The following is a 14,236-nucleotide window of genomic DNA, read 5'->3' as shown; positions in this document are numbered from 1 at the left end:
TGTGCTGTATTTACTTTGTCCTCTGTTGACTGACATTTCAGTTATTTCTAGTTTTTAGCTAGTACAGCCAATGCTATGATAAAATCTCTGTACTTAAAGACTTTTTGGATGCATGCTAGTATTTCAGGGATAAATTCCTAAGTAGAATTGCTGGGTTAAAAGGTTATATGCATTTTAAGTTTCAATATATAATGCCAGATTTTCTTCCAAAGAAATTTACATGACACTGAGTATATGAGAATGAGTGTTTCATTACACCCTTACCATAATGTAGTTCTTGATTTTTACATTCTCATTGAGGTTGAGCATCTTTTAAGTTTATTGGCTGTTTTACACACACACACACACACACACACACACGCACACACCCTATAACATACTGGCTTAAATCTGTTACCCCTTTTTTTAAAATCAAATGTTTGTCTACTACTTTTTAAATTGAATTGTAAAAGTGCTTTGCATAGTAAGGAAATTACTCTTTTTTATATGCATTGCAGATATTTTCCCCTAATTTTTGATTGCTTTTTGATTTGGTAGCATTTTTTGCCCCTCAGAAGTTGAATTTTTTTTTTTTTTTTTTTTTTACAATTTAAAATACCATGCACGTTATTTTTTAGATTTGCAAAATATTCGTGCATATTATAGAGTAGAAAGTCTCCTGTCATATCCATTCTATTCTCCAAGATAACCATGGTTAACAGTTTGATATGAATCTGTCCAGACTTTTGTAACACAATTCGTATATGCAAAATATGTAATCAGACATCTATTTGTAGCTTTATTGTTAATTTATGTAGGATGTTATGTTGCATGACTTCTTTCTTTCAATAATATATTTTTGAGAGTCTTCTGCAGTCAGTTCAGGTAGATTTACCTCAATTCTCTTAATATCTGATTAATAATATTGCATAGTATATACTATATGCAATTTGTCAGCCCTTCTCTTAATAGATATTTAGATTCTTTCCAGTGTCACTCTGCTACAAACAGTGCTGCAGTGAACACCCTTGTAAATATTAGTTTACATTTTCTGCTGTTTCTGAGGGAAGATTATGTTTATTTTAAATAATTGATAAACACTGACAAATTACATTCTCCCAATGCTGTATCAGTTTATGCTCTAGTTAAGATATGAGAGTGCTTACTTCCTTACTGTCAACATCTGTTGATATCAGTCTTTTAAACATAATATAATGGGTCAAACTGATAAAAGTTTGTTTTATTTAACATTGTCCTTACTAGTACTGAGGTTAAGGATCTTTTCATGTGCTCTTTTACTCATCTGTTCAGAGGCTCTATCTATCTTTCTATTGGGACTTTGGTCTTTATTTGCAGGAGAACTTTATATTATGGATATTAATTTCTTTGTATAAATATTGCCAGTATTTGTCTTCTAGTTTGTTTATATTTTTCATTAAATAGAAGTTGTAAATTTATCAGTTTTTCCCTTATAGTGTATGGGTTTAGTGTCCGATGTTTAAATATATTTGTTCTAAGGCATATAATTAATGAGTTATGGAGCCAGCATTTTGTTGTCTTTGCTGTTATTCTTTTTTTCTTTTCCTGAATGACTTTTAATGAATAATCTAATTTTTCTTAAAGTTATTTTAATCTGTATGATCATTCTTTGTAATTCTGGTTTGGAGAGAAGCACAGTGAGAACAGATAAATTCATGAATGGTCTCATGATCATGAAGTAGGAAATTAATTACTTTCAATGTTCTGAGTTAAGAATCTATAGTTGTATGTAAAGGTAGACGTGTGTGTGTGTGTGTGTGTGTGTGTAAATTTGTACATGGTTTTCCACCCTCTACTGAAATATCTATGTATTTTTTTTAATCTTCTTTTCCAGTTCCAGGTCAGTTTATCAATTGACCGTTTATGGCAATCTACTTTTTACCAAGGACTATACCAAAAGGAAGAATGCTTCTTAATTAAGGGTTTATGGTCTACGTGTGATATAAGTGATACAGAGGGTTGAAAGCCATCAAAAATAAAAAGAAAGGCTTAATGTGGGAGGTGGGACGTGAAGCTGGGTGTTTTAGGAATGGCCAGGCTTATATATTTCATATTTTGGTTTCACATTTCATGAAGATAGGTCTAATATATCAAATGGCTACCTAATCTCATATTAATTGCTTAAAACATTGAAGAGAAAAACATCTTTATCCTCTGCTGTCCTCTCGTCTGTCCTGGATTAGAGCTTTGCTTAAAACATTTTATAATTTGATGTTATGATGGTTTTGTGAACAGTCCAGGGTGCTTGTTGATTGAAGAAGCTTCTGTTAATTGAAACACTCTAGATTCATTAGTTATAAAATTGAAACTATAAAATATCTTGTCATGTTTAGCATGCTAAACCAGAAATTGTTTCGATTCCCTGTGATTTATTTTGTTGTAGAGCATGGGCCTGGAATTGATATATTTACACCTGGTAAACCTGGAGAATATGACTTGGAAGGTGGTATATGGGAAGATGAAGATGCTCGGAATTTTTATGAAAACCTCATTGATTTGAAGGCTTTTGTTCCAGCCATCCTGTTTAAAGATAATGAAAAAAATTGTCAGAATAAAGAGTCCAACAAAGATGATTCCAAAGGTAAATACTCAAGGACAAATTTTTACATTAAGTGCTATAAAAATTAGTTTCAAAATAGTATTTGGAAAAAAAATTTCTTTACTAGTTTTGTAATATGAACATTGAGTCATTAGAATAAATGAATGACAGGATAATATGGAATGCAGCATGAAAAGCTGACAATTGACTTTCTTTAAACAGTGCCATACATTTAAGTTAATGTGAAATAATTTGAAAATGTTTATTTATAATACAGTGAATTTGTGTGAGATCTTAGTTGGGATTGTTGGGGAAGTGTTAGCTCTATAGTGCTGTCTTTCTAGGCTAGATATCCCTAACTCTTTGTGAGGAGGAGTTACTTTAGAGAAATCAGAAGCTTGGAGATCGTTAATAGGGTGGAAGGTCCTGAATGCCAGTCACATCATGTTTCCTAAAGGGAGTTCTGCCAAATCGTCAAGATGGAGAAGAGGAGATGGAAGGGCATGGTGGCAGGGGTTTGGAGAGAGAGCAGATAATTTTTTTAAAAGTTATTTTTGCATTCTGATGTGTTTATTAGGGAGCCCATTTAAGAAAATAATAGCTAAAAATTTTTATGTAACAATCACTTTGTGCTAAACATCATTTTAGCACTTATAATATACATAAAAATTCATTTAATCATGACAACCCTGTGAGATACCCACTGTTGTTATCCCTGTTGTTCAGATGAGGAAACTGTGGCACAAAGAGGTTAAGTACCTACCTAGGGCTAAAAAACATACACAGCTAGTGAGTGGTAGGTCCACAATGTAAGCCCTGTTAGCTAATGACTGTGCTCTTAATTACTGTGTAATATTGCTGTTCAAGTTATGTTAAGATTAGTAATTTTTGTGACTTACACTAAAATTAGGACATAATACACTTTGCTTTTGGTGTATAAATATTCTAATACATACTTCCAAAACACTCCGTCACTCCAGGACCCATTGAACAGTTTCTCCCCAATCCTTCCTTCCCCCAGCTTGCATTCTGTGTCTATGGATTTATCTGTTTTGAGTATTTCATATAACTGGAATAATACACTGTGTGATCTTTTGTATATGTTTTCATTTAGGATCATGTTTTGAAGGTACAGCCACATTGTACATTTATAAGTACTCCATTCCTTTTAATGGCTGAATTATATTTCATTGTGTGTGCATACCACAGTTTGTTTATCAGCCATCCATTAGTGGACTTTTGACTGTTTCCACAGTTTGTGGAAACATTCTGAAGAGTGCTGCTATGAATATATACTGGAGTCCCTGTTTTCAATTTGTTGAGTATACACCTAGGAGTAGAATTGTGGGGTTATATGTTTAACTTTTTGAGAAATTGCCAAACTGTTTTCTACAGTGGTTGAACCATTTTACATTCTCTCCAGCAGTGTATGAGGATTCCAGTTTCTCCACATCTTCTCCAGCACTTGCTATTGGCTAGTTTTCTTTTTGATTATAGCTGTCCTATACTCATTTTCCTAATGACTAGTGCTGTTGAACATCTTTTCATCTTCTTTGTGGAAATATCTATTTATGTCCTTTACCCATTTTTTAATTGGGTTGTCTTTTTATTGTAAGAATTTTGTATCTAGTCTGGATACCAAACCCTAATCAAATATATGATTTGCAAATATTCTCTCCCATTCTAAAAATTGTCTTTTTACTATCTTGATAATGTCCTTTGATATACAAAAGTGGTTTTTATTGTAGTGTAGACTTTATTTTTTAGAGCAGTTTTAGCTTCACAGTTAAGTTGAAAGTACAGAATTCCCATCTATGCACTGTCCCACACAGGCACAGCCTTCCCCACTGTCACCGCCCCCACCACGGGGTGCATTCGTTATAGTCCATGAATCTTCACTGACAGACACATCATTATCACCCAAGCACAAAGGTTTTTAACTTAAATTTTTTTTGATTAAAGTTTATTGGGGTGACAAGTGTTAGTAAAATTACATAGGTTTCAGGTGTACAATTCTGTATCACATCATCTATATCTAACATTGTGTGTTCACCACCCAGAGTCAGTTCTCCTTCCATCACCATATATTTGATCCCCTTTACCCTCATCTCCCACCCCTTCCCCCCTTACCCTCTGGTAACCACTAAACTTTTGTCTGTGTCTATGAGTTTTTGTTTCTTTATTTGCTTGTCTTGTTCCTTTCTCACCTTCAATTTTCTATCCCACATATCAGTGAAATCATATGGTTCTCAACTCGTTCTGTCCGATTTGTTTAGTATAATAATCTAACTTAATTTTTTTAAAAAAAGATTTTTGCTGTTTAAAACATTTAAAACATATGCTATATATATTGAAACGAGTGGGGTGGTACTTGTTAGGATACTAATTAGAAGAATAGTAAAACAATTTCTTACTTTGTATAACATTCTTCTTCAAAACCTAAGTTAAAATACACTGAACCTTAAAAGTTTGCTGTTTTTTGTGAAAAACGTAGTAGAGTCATCCTATGGGGAGAGCCTTACAAGAGGCCCCTTGTGTGCTCTGAAAATGTTAAAACCTCTTGGTTGATCGCAAAGATATTTTCACCTTAAGGTAAATTAATATTTTATGAAGAGTAGTAGTGAGATATTTCAGGTATTTAAAAAAGTATAGGGAGTAGTACATATAAAATAGTTATTTTAGATATCTGCTACCCAGCTTTTTTAGTTAAAATGTTAAAAAGGGCATTTCCTCATAGACGCTGTTGAAGCCCTAGTGAGGACTAGCTCCTAAAACATTTGTCACCCTTGTATTTTTCCACTATTAAGGATTTGAAAAAGTTATATGGTTTCTGCCATGTCTAGGTTTTTCCGTATTATCATCAGATCAGGCAAGATTGATTTACTTGAAGTGTCCTAATACTTGTTTCTCTTCAGGAAGTGGGTTTACGGCCTGTACATTATCTTGTGAGATAATATGCTTAGTGCCACGGGAGAGACATACGAGCACAGGAGCTGTGCACTTACAGTCACATTAGTGAGGGGCAGCCAGGGCCACACAGTAAAGTAGGAGTGGGCTGTAAAAAACAGTACAAAGCACTGTGGCAGTTAAGACAGTGCAGGCAGCGTGCATGGCTGGGGAGCAGATAAAACCCTGGAGAAGAAACGGATGGACCTTCATGACGGACTTTGAAGTTTGGCGTGGATTTTGACAAGAGCCATGGGGGTGGGCCATCCTCTTCTAGATTACTTTCTGGTGTAGCACGTCTTTAGTATCTCTCTTGTACATTCTTTTGCCCTCTGTCCTTCATTCACATCTGCTTGTCAAGTTCAACCTTGGATGAACTCAGCCACCCGCCTTATTGATTTCTGTATCCAAACTGTTGCGCCTTCCTAGCGATGATCAGTTAGATAGGCTGATAACTTTATAAATTCATGATCATCAACCTTAGGCCCCTAACACTGCTTGGAAACCTGACAGCATTTCTGTTCTCAAATCATTCTCCCACGTTCCACAACACATTTTCATTCTTTCTCCAGTTTTTATTCTGCTTCCCTCCTGGGGGGACAGAGCCAGGAGTGCAGTTTCCAGGCTCTCCGCCTCACGTGGAAAGGTGCTGGCTCAGGTAGTAAATGGCCATCAACTGTGATTGGATGGCCATCAGCTGTGGCTAGTTGGCCGTCAGCTGTAACCAGTGAGCCATTGGCCACTAATATAACTGCCGTGGCTACGCTAGCAGCAAATGGGGGCTAGAAAGAAGATGGTGGCTGAGCTAGCAAGAGCAGATTGCAGTTAGTATGGCGGATTGCAGCTAGCAAGTGGGGTTGGTTGGTTGGCAGAGACAAATGGATGGCAGGTTGTGGATGTATGGCTCCTGCTTCCTGTGTCTCCAACCCAGCCTCCAGCGAGACTATAGTGGTATGACTCCCCTATCTGTGGCTCCGTGGGTGTTCTTTTTTGGCCTCACCATATCCTGCGTTCTTATGTGGGGAACGGGAGCAGAGACCCCATGTGACTCCCTGCATGACACCTCCTTAGCAGAAGATGCCAGATACAGTACTTAATAGAGAATATAGAAGCCATCAGACAGAACTCCCTCAACCTTGTGCCCCTTCTTTATAAACCCACCTGCCTTAGTGCTTGTAGAATGTTTCTTCCCTGGGTGTTATGGTCAACTTGTATGCCTTCTATTAAAGGCCAGTCCATCTTACTCTGAATCTTGACTCACTGTTTCTCCTGAATGCTGTGTAATCCATTATCCTTTTTGTATATCTTTAGTATCAGTTTCTCCCCCTGCCCCCATCTCTACTGGATCCTGACCTCAGTACACAAACATTTTCTCATCTTGAGAAAACAAACTGAATACTTTGAGCCCCCCTGGGCCTCCCATCCCTTTCTAGCTACTGTCTTCCCTCTTTTTTAAAGCAGTTCTCTTGAGAGAATTGGCTATAGTGGGAGTCTTTACTTTCTTGCTTCCTCGTTCTTCAATCCACTCCAGTCTGGCTCCAATCCCACCTCTACGCTGAAACTCTTTTTGCCCAAGTTGCCAATTACTTTCATGTTGCTGTACCGTCCAGGGCAGTTCCAGTCTTTGTCTCATTTGCTTTTTCCAGCCATTTAACACAGTTTACTGCTTGGGGCATTTTCTTCCCAGGGCTTCTGTGGTACTAAACCCTCCTGATTTTTCTTTCTACTTATCTTGGGCTTCCAGTTTCATTTGCTCTTTTAAATGTCAGTGTTTCCCAGGATCCAGTGGAAGAGGAGTAGTAGTCAGTTTAGTAATCAAATGTAATTAATCTATGTATCTCTTAAATGTATCTCAGGTTTGCTTTATCTTTACTGCTACCATTCTGGCTGCTCTGCATTTGCTGTTGCTTCCTTTATGCATTCTAAAAAATTAATTTTACTCTCCTATCTTAATATCTTAATGGCTTTCCATTTCTTTCAAATATAATGTAAACTTCTTCACGTTGTCTCAAAGACGTTGCATAGTTTGGTTCAGGTCTTCCTCTCCAACTATATTTGTTACTACATTACCCTTACTTTTTTCTCCTTTTCAGTTTCTGTAATAGCCAGTCATCTTGCCTCATAGCCTTCATCCATTGCTCTATTTTCTGCTTGTAGTGCTCTCCTCTCCATACCCCACTTGACTCCCAAGTACATATTAGTTTATTTTCCTCAGATATATTGTACATTTCTTGAGAACACAGCTCATATTTTAAACTTTTTTTGAATGTTCAGCATAGTTCTGAATACATAGTAGCTAATCAGTAAATGTTGGTTTTTGAACCAGACATCAGGGAACACTGGAGAGTGAGTGTGTAGACCATACAGGCGAGGTTTGTCTGGTACAATCAGCTCTAATGCGTTTTTTGGAGCAAAAATTAATATAAGACCCAGTATTATATTGTTATATTATATTACATTATATTTATTATATTATACCCAGTCTTATAGTAAAATAAGACTGGTTCTTATATTAATTTTTGCTCCAAAAGATGCATTAGAGCTGATTGTCTGGCTAGGTCTTATTTTCAGGGAAACGCAGCATCCTTGGTGCTTAGAATAGTACTTAGCATGTATTACAGTAACAATTTCAATGATAGTTGAATGAAAGAAAGAATGAATGAGAAAAATAGTAATCTGTCTCCATGTAGAAGCAGCAAAACCAATCCATAGTAGTTAGTTTTGATTCTCCCAAGTATGGTATGGTATCACGTATCAGTAAAACAGTTCTGCTTTCTGGGGCGGCCGGATGGCTCAGTTGGTTAGAGCATGAGCTCTTAACAACAGGGTTGCCAGTTCGATTCCCATATGGACCAGTGAGCTGCACCCTCCACAACTGGATTGAAGACAATGAGCTGCCTCTGAGCTGCCGGAGGGGCATCCAGATGGCTCAGTTGGTTAGAGCACGAGCTCTTAACAAGGTTGCTGGGAATCCCACATGGGAGGGTGGGCTGCGCCCCCTGCAACTAAAGATTGAAAACTGACTCGACTTGGAGCTGAGCTGCGCCCTCCACTGGATTGAAGGACAATGACTTGACTTGGAGCTGATGGGCCCTGGAAAAACACACTGTTCCCCAACATTCCCCAATAAAAAACAAACAAACAAAAAAACATTTCTGCTTTCAGTGCAGAAATTATGAGATTTAGAAGACTGAGAGAAGATGAGGCTAAAAAATGTAAGTTTCAGTCATTTAAACCGTAGCTTCACCACCTTTTTAAGCATAAGTTCGTGAACTGAGGAGTTTTGTTTTTTACTTTCGAAAATTTTCAAATATAAAAGTAAGGCTAGTATAGTGAACTGGCAATTATCTATCACCCAGCAATAATTATCAACATTATCCCAATCTTGTTGAATCAAGTTCAGTTCCTCTTTTTTATCTTTCCCATTTAACCTTTTACCAATTCCTGGCTATTTTGTATTGTTGAATTTTTTTATTTCCTTTAATTTAGGATGTTTTCCTAATTGGTCTTTCTACATCTAGTCTTTCCTATCTTTCTGATTTATCTTATATATTTTTGGTAAGTTAATCTTCATGTCGTGTCACATTTAAATGTTCTCATGACCCAGCAAAGGTCATACTGTGTAAAAGAAAAAGTCTGAACTCATCATCTTGGAGTTTGAGACCCTCCTTAATCTGAGTCCACTTTATCTAATCAACTTTATTTCCCCTTCACTTTATGACAAATCCTCATGCTGTGTATGTCTCCATCCATCCTTTGCATCCATCCATTCATTCCTTCGGGGGACAGATAGCCTACAGAATCAAATGGTCTTGGTTCTCTGTAAGCATAATGTTATTTTATAAAGTCTGAATACGAGTGTACATTAAATTTATACTCAAATGTTGCCAGATAAATATGTAGATTCTAAGACAAATGATGCATATCTTGTGAATCCTTATCAATTGTTTTGTAGCAAGATTTCAGTATGACTTTTAATTCAGAGATACTGATTCTTTGTTTTCAAGCAGAGGCAAAAGAACCTAAGGATAACAAAGAGGTATCAAATCCTGATGATTTGGAACTTGAGTTGGAGAACCTAGAAATTAATGATGACACCTTAGAGCTAGAGAGTACGGATGAAGCTGAAGATCTTACAAAGAAACTTCTTGATGAGCAAGGTACGCACTCTTTTGCCAGTTTTAATTTTGGTTAGTTTTTATACACAAAGCTCTAGGGATCTTTGTCTTTAATTCCTGTTTTTCTTTTGTTTCCATGCCATCACTTTTTTGGAATTTGATTTAGAACAGAAACATTGTATGCCCCATATTATGTGACTATAAGTTTTATAAATATTTATAAATATCTTAATAAATATTTCTTATACTTTTCTACTTCCTAGCATTATTCTGAATTTATTTTAATTCTATGATATAATCTTTACAATCTTAACATAAATGCATTTGAAAGTTATTCTAAAATGGTTGCAAGATAAAAGACAACTATTAGTATGAGTTCAGCTGTGATATTATAATTGAGTAATGTTTTGTATTTAATAATAAAAAAATACTACATTGTTAGTTTTATTAGTTAGGAATCTTTATATAGAAGAATATCTCCTGTCAGTATTGCTTTTCTTTCTGTTTGCTTCATTGTTTCCTACTGCAGATTCTCTTTCTCCATGTCATGAAGGGAGGGTGGACAGGGCTAGAGGCTGCCCCAGGTCAAATCATACCAGCTAGTGACATCAAAGAAAAGAGAGATTCTCTCCCACTGTCTGTCTATAAGTGTCATGGAAGCGCTTGGCTGGTCCGGCATGCTTTACCTGTAGCTGAGGGGAGTGTGGTTTGCTGTGACCTGCCAGCACCCTTCCCTATCAGAACCCCAGGGATTGCCTTCAAAGGAGAGCAGTGAGGTGCTGTTACTTGAAGCCTTGTGGGAAGGGATGCGCAGCAGATAAAAATAACAGCTGTACTATGAAAACTACATGTAACGTATGATTCGGATTTTGTGTCCAATGCAAAAGTTTGCCTTTTTAGAGTTTATATCTGAAAGAGTGGAGTAACCCAAGGTTGTGATTCTAGAGATACCCAAACTTTCTAGGGTAATATTCTTTAAAAATGCTTCATTTTTTCATGGGTAAGAAAGGTACTCCAGATTATCTATTTCCCAAGTAACTAGTAATTGGCTGTTTTTAACTTTATATTGTCTCTATATTTTTAACCTATTTAAAAACTAATTTTATGTTAGAACAAGAGGATGAAGAAGCCAGCACCGGATCTCATCTCAAGCTCATCGTAGATGCTTTCCTCCAGCAATTGCCCAACTGTGTCAACAGAGATCTGATAGACAAGGTATGATTGTCTCGGTGTAACTTTGCTCAAGCATATAGACCGTGTAGGATAGCTCTAATTAGGAATGTCTCTGATTTTTGGACTATTTTAGCCATAGAATGAACCATTTCTTCAATTGGGATCTTATATGGGAATCCAAAATAAACACATAAAATTAGAGCCAATTTATAGGGGTGTTTTGGGGGGAAGTGGAACTGTCTCTAGAATCCTGTTGGCGTGACACCTCTCCTCTTTACATAGGGACCCCACAGTTTAGAAGATAGATCAGAAATTCTTACAGGTGTGCTCTGTAGATTCCTGGTGTCTTCCAAGGCACCTTCATGGGGTCTATAAGGTCAAAACTCTTTTTATACTAATTTTAAGGATTTTTTTTTCTCTTTTTCACTGTTTTTGACATTAGGACTTTGCACAAATCAAAGTGCAGTGGTAGCAAACTGTACTAATAGCCCTGTTATCTTCACTGCCATGCATTTGCAGTGAAAAGAACAATGCTGCTTTGACTTAAGAATCTCCTTGATGAATCCATAAAAATGAGTGATATTATTTCATTTCAACCTTTGAGTGCACGTCCTTTTAACCTGATGAAAAAGGAAGGACATGTAAAGCACTTCTGCTGTCTCACTGCTCTCCTGAGAAAAACCACTTGTGTTTGAGTTGCAAGCTGAACTAGTTGCTTTTTTCATAAAATACCAGTTTTTTACTTGAAAGAACTGGTGGACAAACTGTGGTTATTCAAATTTGGGTTTTTAGCAGATTTTTCTAACATGAACTAGGTGAATCTCTCACTTTAAGAAAAACAACGAAGTATTTATTGCTGATGAACACATTTGAATTTTCAATCAAAAATTAAAATTTTGGAAAATTTACATCCACCACCATAAACTTGACAGCTCCCTGTTCTTTTCTGAAGAGACTTTATTGATGAGACTTCTCTGATGGGATTGGTGGTGATATTCAATAATGTAATTTTAAATCGTTATGTATGTTTTTGCAAGATCTGCATAGTTCAGCGAACCATTGTTCTAAATGACCAGTACACAGTATTAACAAAATCTTGCTTGGGTGTTACAGAGCCAAAGTGCAAGATGAATTTTACACTAACAGGATGAGAAGTTGATTGATATGGCTTCAGATTCCACATTTCACCTAACCCTTAAGAAACTACCATTTGTCAAGTTTTTGTGTAGTATCAGAAAATACCTATAAATCCTGACAAGGATATTAAAATGCATTTCCTTTTTCCAGCTGTATGTATGTGTGAAGCTAGATTTTCTTCACATACCTCATCCAACACAACATATCACAGCAGATTGAATACATAAATAGATATGAGAATCCAGCTATCTTCTAAAAGAGTGCCACTCTTCTGTCACTAATTTTTTGTTCATTTAGAAAAATAGTTATTTCCAAAAAATATTAACTTATATGTTTATTGGTATTTTTATTGAATTAGTATGTTTAAAGGTTCTCAGTTTTATTTCTAATATAGTAAATACCAATAAATGTAATCCACATAAATGAAGTTCTTTCTGGTCCTTGATAATTTTTAAGAGCATGAAAGGCTCTTGAAATCCAAAGTTTGAAAATAGTTGCTTTAGGCCATATTTTTTGTCAAAGTATAATGTAATCTTTTATCTTTTTTCCCCATAATGCTTTGAGGGTCTCCTGTAGAGAACTACAGAAGTTAGCTTATTTTTCGACTTGAAGCTTGTTTAGCTCTGCTTCAAATAACTTAGATGTATTTCAGTAACTATTCATATAATCAGACAGGCTTCAAACTCTAATTCCAAATTGGCTTACTTCTAGCAGTGATTAGATCTATGTGTTGTTCTCAGAGACAGTAATTACAGATTTATTTGTTTTCTTAAGAGAGAGTCTCTCCTTTTCTTCTATAAAAGATAGCAGAAACCACCTCTTAAACAATTGCTTATTTCTGTAAGTTTACAATACGATTGAACCTCCCCCCTGCTAAATTTTCGTGCATTCATTGGATATAAACAGGATGAAAGAGAGATACCTGAGCAATGCTGCCCCTCCCCCACTCATTTTGAGGGCTGTGATGGAAGCTGAAGGCGGGAAGGATCCTATCAGTTTTGAATATTAGTAACAATATTGTTGTGACTCTTTATTGGAAAGTATCCTTTAGTGCCCAGCTCAGTATTAAGAACGGTTGCCACTGATGCCCACATATCAAATTCTGAATTAGCTTTCTGAGGGCCAGATGAAAAACAGGAGGCCACTCTTCCCTGTTGGACTCCAGTGGGTTCCTCTGAGAGTCAACTTCCTCATCAAAGACATTTCTTCCAGTTATGTTGATAAAGGTCCACATGGCTTAAAAGGGAAAAGTATTTGGGAAATAGGTAGAAAAATCTAGGAATTCTTTGAATTCATTAATTATATAACAATATATAAACCCAGTGTTGTTTACGGTAATGCGTGTTTCTACATGTATTTGATGATCAGAAGAATTTTACTTCATAAAATAAAAAATGGTTGTTGAACTCTCTTTCATTACCTAAAATGTTTTGAAACAAGTTTTTGAAAAAATGCTTATTGAGTTGTCAAGCAGCAGTTGTAACCCAGGCAGACAGACAACACCATGGCGACTGCTTTGCTTCCTTTTCTACCCACAGAGCAGGACTGGTTAAATCTAAGAATTAATATACATGTGAGACTTGTTTTTCTTTTTTAATTTCCTCAGATTTATTAATTCTGGCAGTTTTCCCACTCATGTAGTCTTTTATTCATTTATTCTACATATTTATTGAACCCCTACCGTGTGTACCAGGCATTGATATGCTTTACAAACTCCTAATCTGTGGAGAGTTTTGAACTTTAGTTTTTGGGTTTTTTTTCCATCTAACTGACTTTTATTATTATGGTAGGGAAGGTGTTTATTGATTTGTCTATTTTTATAACATTTACTTAGATTATGCAAAGTACATATGTATTTTAAAGGATAATGTTATAAAATAGTTACTGAAGTACTTTTTGTTTCCTAATTATGTTGAAACTGGCCATTTATTAGCCATTTAAAATTTTTCTTAATATTCTATTTTTCAAAAATGTTGATTTGAGAGCTATTTTTTTTTGTTGTTTTTTGGGAGTGTGTGTGTATGTGTGTGAGAGAAAAGTTTTCTAGTTTCTGCCAATTTTCTTTTCTGACTACATGACCTTTGGGATTGTTATTATTAGGTTCAGAATTTTTCAGTGTTTTCATTATGAGTGAATTGCTTGAAGGAACTTGAGTGTATTTTCAGTTTTTCTGTTATTCTAATCAGCTATAATAAGCTTTACTGTTCTAAAGTGTAAACTTCAATAACATTTATTCCCTTTATAAGTCGAAAAAAATTTTAATTGATTTTACTCTCTTGATTAATATATATATTTTAAAGCCAGT

The 14,236-nt window shown here is 35.7% G+C and overlaps 1 protein-coding gene across 3 annotated transcripts in view; it reads left to right on the top strand.

Moving 5' to 3' along the window:
• Positions 1–14,236, top strand: part of UPF2 (UPF2 regulator of nonsense mediated mRNA decay) — a 97,351-nt gene that overhangs the window by 24,723 nt on the left and 58,392 nt on the right. For 2 of the 3 annotated variants that reach the window (XM_033100654.1, XM_033100655.1), the window contains exons 5-7: positions 2,402–2,599; positions 9,511–9,663; positions 10,733–10,836. In XM_033100654.1, the coding sequence (XP_032956545.1) occupies positions 2,402–2,599; positions 9,511–9,663; positions 10,733–10,836 (455 nt within the window). The remainder of the gene's footprint in view (positions 1–2,401; positions 2,600–9,510; positions 9,664–10,732; positions 10,837–14,236) is intronic. The other variant, XM_033100656.1, reaches the window with a different exon arrangement.

The sequence above is a fragment of the Rhinolophus ferrumequinum genome (genome assembly GCF_004115265.2).
Source record: "Rhinolophus ferrumequinum isolate MPI-CBG mRhiFer1 chromosome 5 unlocalized genomic scaffold, mRhiFer1_v1.p scaffold_110_arrow_ctg1, whole genome shotgun sequence".
Classification (NCBI taxonomy): Eukaryota; Metazoa; Chordata; class Mammalia; order Chiroptera; family Rhinolophidae; genus Rhinolophus; species Rhinolophus ferrumequinum.
Note: the sequence above shows the minus strand (reverse complement) of the source record. Positions and strands in the feature narration are given on the sequence as shown.